This window comes from Cricetulus griseus, chromosome 2 (assembly GCF_003668045.3).
Source record: "Cricetulus griseus strain 17A/GY chromosome 2, alternate assembly CriGri-PICRH-1.0, whole genome shotgun sequence".
Taxonomy (NCBI): Eukaryota; Metazoa; Chordata; class Mammalia; order Rodentia; family Cricetidae; genus Cricetulus; species Cricetulus griseus.
In genome coordinates, this window is record NC_048595.1 from 40,159,160 (window position 1) to 40,166,270 (window position 7,111).

The 7,111-nt window shown below is 43.2% G+C and overlaps 1 protein-coding gene across 3 annotated transcripts; it reads left to right on the top strand.

Annotated features, from left to right (window-relative positions):
- The first annotated feature begins 1,832 nt into the window (after window positions 1–1,832).
- On the top strand, window positions 1,833–6,671 carry Cdkn2c (cyclin dependent kinase inhibitor 2C). 3 transcript variants are annotated; one of them, XM_027402459.2, is made up of 3 exons: window positions 1,833–2,103; window positions 2,445–2,584; window positions 5,904–6,668. In XM_027402459.2, exons 2-3 carry the CDS (start codon window positions 2,456–2,458, stop codon window positions 6,279–6,281), a joined length of 507 nt encoding a protein of 168 aa, XP_027258260.1. In that variant the 5' UTR covers window positions 1,833–2,103; window positions 2,445–2,455; the 3' UTR covers window positions 6,282–6,668. The 3 variants fall into 3 exon arrangements, with proteins under 3 accessions (XP_027258260.1, XP_027258259.1, XP_035295611.1); XM_027402458.2 differs by having other exon boundaries at window positions 1,833–1,992; XM_035439720.1 differs by lacking the exon at window positions 1,833–2,103 and having other exon boundaries at window positions 2,116–2,584; window positions 5,904–6,671.
- The last annotated feature ends 440 nt before the right edge of the window (window positions 6,672–7,111 follow it).

The following is a 7,111-nucleotide window of genomic DNA, read 5'->3' on the forward strand; positions in this document are numbered from 1 at the left end:
GAAATAAATGATATGGGCAGGCTAGTCCTTTACAGGTAGACCACCATCCTCACCTCCACCTAAAAACAACCAAGTCTCCATCCAGTGAAAGAAGTCCCCCAACAAAGACATAGCCTTGTTAGAAAACATTTCTGACTTAAGTGTAAATTAGTTTACAATTAATTGCATTTCTCCCTTTTCCTCAGGAAGAGAAGTCACATTTTCTAGATCCTGGAACTTTAAAGCTTCCAAGTTCATTGTGATCTCCTGTAACACACTCCCCGTTCTCATACAACTCAGTCTACAAGACTTCTCTGCTGTCTGGTGCTGTCAATAGGGTCGCCTCGGCAGCCCTGCCAAGGACCTGACAGGTGGCAAGGCCTGTGGTGGAGCAAAGGAGTCCAGCAAGAGCGCGCTCCATCAGGAGGCGGCAGCCGCAGGCCAGGCCGCTCGAACTCGGCGAGCCTGGCCCGGGAGCGCGGAGGCGGTGGAGCCGCCCCGCTCCAGCTGAGGAGCCTCCGGGAGCGCCCAAACGCTGTCAACCAGCAGCAGGGCCGCCGAGCTCCTAGGGCCTCAGCCCGCGCCAGGTTACCTCCACCGGGGTCCTGCCCGGTAGGGATCGGCGTCGCGGACTGCAGCCAGCCGGTCCCAGGCCAGCAGGCCCGTCCGGGCGGCACCGATCCCGCTTCGGCAGGGGCGGCCCGCAGGGAGGGCGGCCAGGAACTCCGCGGCCGCCGGGCTGACCCAGGCCCAGCGCGGGCCGAGAAGAGCGCGGGGCCGCGAGGGCGGAGCGAGCGCGCCGCCGGCCAGTGCGCCGCCAGGCGGAGGGCGGGGCGTGGGCGGCGCCCGGCCTTCCCGCTCCCGCGGCGCGCTAACTCGGCGGAGCCTCCTTAAAACTCTGCCGTTAAAATGGGGGCGGGTTTTTCAACTCAAAAAGCGCTCAATTTTTTTCTTTTCAAAAAAAGCTGATGAGGTCGGAAAAAAAGGGATAAGAAACCGGCACCGTCTCTGCAGAGGCAACCGAAGCAGCAGTTGCTTCAGCGGAAAAAGAAGCAAAGGAGGGAAGGAAGGGAAAGATCCTAAAGGGGAAAGACGCGCAAGTGCCTGTGGCCGTGAAGAGAGCCGCGATCAGAGATTTTGGGGAATCGGACTACAAAAGAAACTGTCAGCTGCGGCTCGCGAGGGTCCGGCGCTGCCTGGCTCGGCTCGGGGACCCAGCTGGCTGGCAGCCGCTGCCCTGTCCCCGCGGTACAGACTTAGGGGCACAGGCCGGAGGACCGCGGACAACTGGCCAAGTGGCAACAGGCGCCCGAGCTGCTGGGCGGACGCCAACAAATCGGCGGGACTGACTGCGCCCGGGAACTGTGGAGACCGCCCGTACTTCCAAGGACCCTTCCCATCACCGGAGGCCCCCGGAAAATCGGAAAGGAGGGAAAGACCGTTGCAGAGGCGACAGCCGCCCCTCAGTGAGAGCTTGCAGTGCAGAGCCTGAGCTAGCTCGGTCGTGGGCGGGAAGTTACTGGAGAGCTGGCCCGGTGCAGCCGCGATGCTACGGCGAGCTGCCTCAGCGACCGGAGCCCGGTAGACGCGTCCTTCGCCGCCCTCCTCCTTTCTCAGGCTGCCGGGAGTCCCGGGACCCGGCGGGACCGGCATGACGGGCTTGGCGGGGGTCTGCCGCGCGCCCACCAGCCTCCGGAGACCTGCGCCCTGCCCGGCTCCCACGGCCTCTGAGGCTCGGCGGGGCTGCGGCTGCGGGCTCCGGGGGCTCTTCTGAAGACGCCGAGCCCACTGGGGAGTCGTTGAGACCCGAGAGTTGAGGGCCACGGAACTGCTGCTCCCGTCTGCCTTGGGCGATCATCTTTAACCCCCCACAGCACGTCAGCATCCAGCCACCGCGGCGCTCTCCTAGCGAGCAGCACTTGGGACTACCCCCTTCGGCGAGACGGATGGAAAGCGAGCCCTACGGAGGACTTGTCCCTGAAGTTCTGCCTCAAGTCACCATTGTAAACAAGGGTGGGTTAATGCCTTTTCTCCTCTCCAATACTTTTTCTTCCGCAGTGTTTTCTGAGCTGACCTAGTCTCTTACGTCTCCGCACATCCTCCTCACAGAACTGTGAAGTTTAGGTACGTGACAGCTCTGCCTGCATCTCACGTCCAGAGTAATTAATCAAGAATGCCTGTGTGTCTGTATGTGTCTGTTGAATCGCCAGAATCCTTCTTAGGGGTTAAGCTAAAAAGCTAGGAGAAGAGCCCCTCTCCAATGGGCTCAGTTTTGCTGAATAATCACGTGTGAATCAAGGGGCGGGCTTTTGGCAGGCCGACCTTACTAGTATTTACTACCAAGCTCTACTCTAGATTAACCATCCCAGTCCTTCTGTCAGCCTCCGATGCCATCATGCAGCCTGATTAGGAGCAAAGGAAAGGGGGAAAGGAGAAGCAACTAATCGTCTTTTCCCGATCGTCAGGACCCTAAAGAATGGCCGAGCCTTGGGGGAACGAGTTGGCGTCCGCAGCTGCCAGGGGGGACCTAGAGCAACTTACTAGTTTGTTGCAAAATAATGTAAACGTCAACGCTCAAAATGGATTTGGGAGAACTGCGCTGCAGGTTGGTATCCACAGAGGTGGGGAAAGCGAGTCAATAAGGTTGCTTGGGCTTCTAAAATGACAGTTTTTAAGTTTTGAGGGGTACAAATCGTCACGGTTTTAAAACCTACTTGGTTGCCATATTTTATATCTTTAAGTGGATCCAACTCCCCAAAATGACGTACTTTGAAGAAACTCGTCAAATCCAGTAACATCCTCGGTATAAAGAGAATCCTAGGTTTGGTCATATTTTTTGGAATGTTTTTGTGACAGTGAAGATTTTAAAGTAGTCTTAGCGTCGAAATCTGTTTGTTTTGTGCTGTGTTGTTTTAGATAGCTCTTTAAGCACATTATTATGATTATTATTTGAAGTAAATACACAGTTAATAGTGGTTTTCACCTATTTTGTTCCCAATAATTGACTTTAAGGTTAATTTCCCTGACTACTAGGAAGGGTGTTTTTCCTTAAGCTGTTTCATGTCTTAACAAACGACCTTTCCTCGTTTGGAATGGGATAGCCTGGGCACCAGGACAGGATGTATATTCCACAGTTACTATACTACCTAACCCACCCATTCAGGATTGAGGAGAAATAAAAAGTTGAATTTTCTAATCAGAGCTAAGCAGTAATGTTTTTATTTTCCCCGTGGTCATGCGGTGGTATGCTCTATTTTTCAGTAATTAGATTTACAGGCAACAAATGACACATGTCCAGCTGCCAAGTATGTACCTGATAATATTTTTTTCTCCTCCAAATGTTATCATGTAATTTTGCTGGAAGGCTTAGAAACAAACAAACAAAAAAATAGAAAAGTGATCTCTATACACTAGTTGCTTTTATTGGTGTTCAGATGGTACTCCTGGGAGCTTTTCCTATCCATGAGCAGCTTTTGAAAACCCACTGGGATAAGGGCATTAGAGAGCTCTGTTTCTGTTTTTAAAATTAGAAATTTAAGTGACAGGATGCCACAGTAGAAGCTCACACGGCCTGTATATTTTAAATCAGAGTATAACTGGCCTTGCAAAATTTTCACTATTGAGGTGGCTCATGCAGAGATACTAAAATATTTATCCTGATTCAGGTAGATTAAATAAGGAAAGGTTTTGCTTTTGTTTTACCATCTAACACTTTTGTACTGGTTTGGTGATGATAGATAGCAATGCCTTAAAAAGGTTTTCTATTGAAAAGACAAAAGATAGGTCAGTTTCACAAAGTCTAAGCCACTTCATTCATGTTCAGAAAAAGATAGTACAGAATCTTTTACAAACAAGACAATTGGGTAATTAAGATAATTGGATTTTGACAAACATTTTTTTAAAAACTAGCCACTTTTGTTTTTATATTAACAAACTTAGATAATACCCACTTATAGCTTAATATCAGTACATATAATGAAGCATACACACACAAATAGGAGTCTTTTTCAGTATGCATAATCCTGATTCTGAAATTGTGTCATCAGAAAGAACTTTCTTCAAAATCATTTGCAATATTACTATTACTTTCTGCCAAAGATGGCAGATTTTAATCTGTGATTATGTTTCCTACTCAACTGCAGAAGCCTTTTTTTTCTTTGCTGTTGTTTTCAAGGAGAATAATAAAAGACCTTCATGGTATATTTGCTTTACAAAGTTCTAAGGTGTCTATTTCATGTTTAGCTCACTTTAACTCTTTAAATGTGACTAAGGTTCTAGAGAGATGTGGCAAAAATTAAAATTAGACTGTACTAATTTTTAATAACCAGAAAATATATTCCATGGAGGCTCTGGAAAAGTAAATTTTGGGTCATTTTTCTACTGTTCTAAATGAAGGGGTGACAGGGTTTATTAAAGTGAAAACTTAGTATCATGAGAAAGTGAGTAATTTGCACTTAAAATATTATTCATTCTAAATATATTTTAATAATTTGTTATTCTTTTAAAAACATCTTAAAGATATTCATATTTTCAAATGTGTTACTTTTGACTAATAAATATTTAGTGTCTAGTAAGTAGCTCACTTATATTATTACATAACTTATTTTATAAATATACCTAAATATACATGAAACCAGTTCAAATGCTGGAATTTTGTGGCATGTTAATGAGAATAATATTTTTCACAACTACATGATACACATATTATAATCTCTATAATCCCAAGTGCTGTTATATACATACTTTTACTTATGAGAGATCTTTAGGAGACATCTCTTAAAAATAATACATTTAGACAACAGTAAATAAGTTTTTGTAATGTAAAATATTTTGTGCCTTGATAGGAAGTATTGATACCATATTCTGGCTTTCAAAACATTGGCAGTTTACAAACAGCTCTTCTTAAATGTTATGAGAGCAAACGGAAATCAGACAGGATCGCCAGTTGATTATTAAATGACTCAAACCACAAGACAGAGATGTCTGTTCCAACACACACATTAAATATCTTACTTTTACTTTTGCCCACTTGAATATCAGAGGGCCAGTTAGAACTTTGAGAAATACTAACTAATATAGTAGGATAGCTATTTTATTCTTTTCAAAGATGGTAGCCATGCAATCATTTCCTCTCTAATACAAGACATATCATCAACTTAGTTTGAAGTAAATTTACATAATAAGTATTGTAGAACACAGTGGCTGAATTAATACCTTAATAACTCAGTAATATTTGATAATTTGAAATGAATTCTAACCACAGAATGTTTCTAGTAGCCAATATTTATAGCCTGTAAAGAAAAAATTTAATGCTTGAAATTTTCAGGCAATATCTATTTGGAAGGAATTTGTAAAAACTAATCATTTTAGAAAATGTCAACTTTGGGATTTTAAAGGATCAGTTCTACATTAAATGACATGTATCTGGGAGCTTAAAGAAACCTACCATCATTTGTTTTCAGTAGCTACTAGGAAAAAATTTTTACCCCCATTCAATCTTCCAGAATTAATGCCCCAAGTATATTTTATGAGCATGAATAAACAAATAGGAGTCTCTTTACTTAAATACTAAATTTATTTTATGGAATTCATGAAGAAAAAAAAGCAGAATCTAAACAGTTCTTAAAAGATAAAGAACCAAATTAGCCATCAAATTTATTCATGTTACAGAAATTCTATTTTATTGATCAATTTATCTTACACCTGGGCTTATTTAGGATATTCCACCAATAAGATCAATTTTTGTAATTTTTCTTCTATTTTTACCAACTGCTACACAGTCTTCAAACTCTACAGTATGAGTCTTCTTCGAGTATTGAATCAAAAATAATGACCCGAAAAGGACAGATAGATATGTATGTCTTTTAGATATTGCTATAGCTCGAACGCTGGAGGGATTCTCCCATCTTTAACTTCTTTCCTAGGTTATGAAACTTGGAAATCCAGAGATTGCCAGGAGACTTCTACTCAGAGGTGCTAATCCCAATTTGAAAGACCGAACTGGTTTCGCTGTCATTCATGATGCAGCCAGAGCAGGTTTCCTGGACACGGTACAGGCTTTGCTGGAGTTTCAAGCTGATGTTAACATCGAAGATAATGAAGGGAACCTGCCCTTGCACTTGGCTGCCAAAGAAGGCCACCTCCCTGTGGTGGAGTTCCTTGTGAAGCACACAGCCAGCAATGTGGGGCATCGGAATCATAAGGGGGACACCGCCTTCGACTTGGCCAGGTTCTATGGAAGAAATGAGGTCATTAGCCTGATGGAGGCAAATGGGGTGGGGGAAGCCACAAATCCACAGTGAGCGTGGGGGGGGAGGGCTTTCCCACATTGCCTTTACTTTGTCAGTTAGTTGGTTGGCTGTCCTGACTGGCTTACTATCACTTGTTAAAATATAAGATTTTGTTTTGTTTCTTATTTTAAGCAGCTGGTTAAAGTCTTTGAAATTGTCTAATTGGAAATCTCACTACAAGTTTATGAAATATTTAAACATCCTTTTCACTGTCAAAAACTCTGATTTCTAACATGTAATTGCAAATAGCTATGCCTTTCTTCTGGATATTTTATCTATGATTTTTTTTTTTCTTTGCTTACCCTTTGCCACACTCAGAATCTTACCTGAAGTCTTTGTTTTAAAAATTCTTTGTCCTGATGCATCTTTTGCCTAATTAAAACTTTTTTCATAAGAGGACCAGATTTTCCTGTGATTTTTTTTTTTTTACTCCTCTGTACACAACTTGTCATTTTGCAAGAAATGTGTTAAAAGTTCATAACACTGTATTTATTAACATTAGAAAAGAACACATTGGAAATCCAATTATATTGTGGTTACAGTGGAGTTATTCCTTTGTTTCCTTCCCTTTGCCCCCTCCCAAAGATTTCATTGGCTGGCTCTGCTTTTATTAATATTTTGGCTTCAAAAAGGAATATGAACAGCATTTTTGAAGAGCAGACTTGATATTTCATTGTGAATTCCTTGTAATGCCCAGTCTTCCCTTTTTCTCAAAATTGAGTCAAGCAGCTGATAGGTGGATTTCAGAAGTAGCAATGTGAAAACAAACATCAGCTCTAAAAAGTCAGTGCTGAAAAAAAAAAAAAAACACCACTGTGGAAACACTTCCCATTGGATGACTT

Coding starts and splice junctions, on each gene's coding strand:
- Cdkn2c (XM_027402459.2), top strand. CDS start 2,456: ATGGCCGAGCCTTGGGGGAACGAGTTGGCGTCCGCAGCTGCCAGGGGG. Junction 2,585..5,903: donor TTGGGAGAACTGCGCTGCAG/GTTGGTATCCAC, acceptor CTTCTTTCCTAG/GTTATGAAACTTGGAAATCC.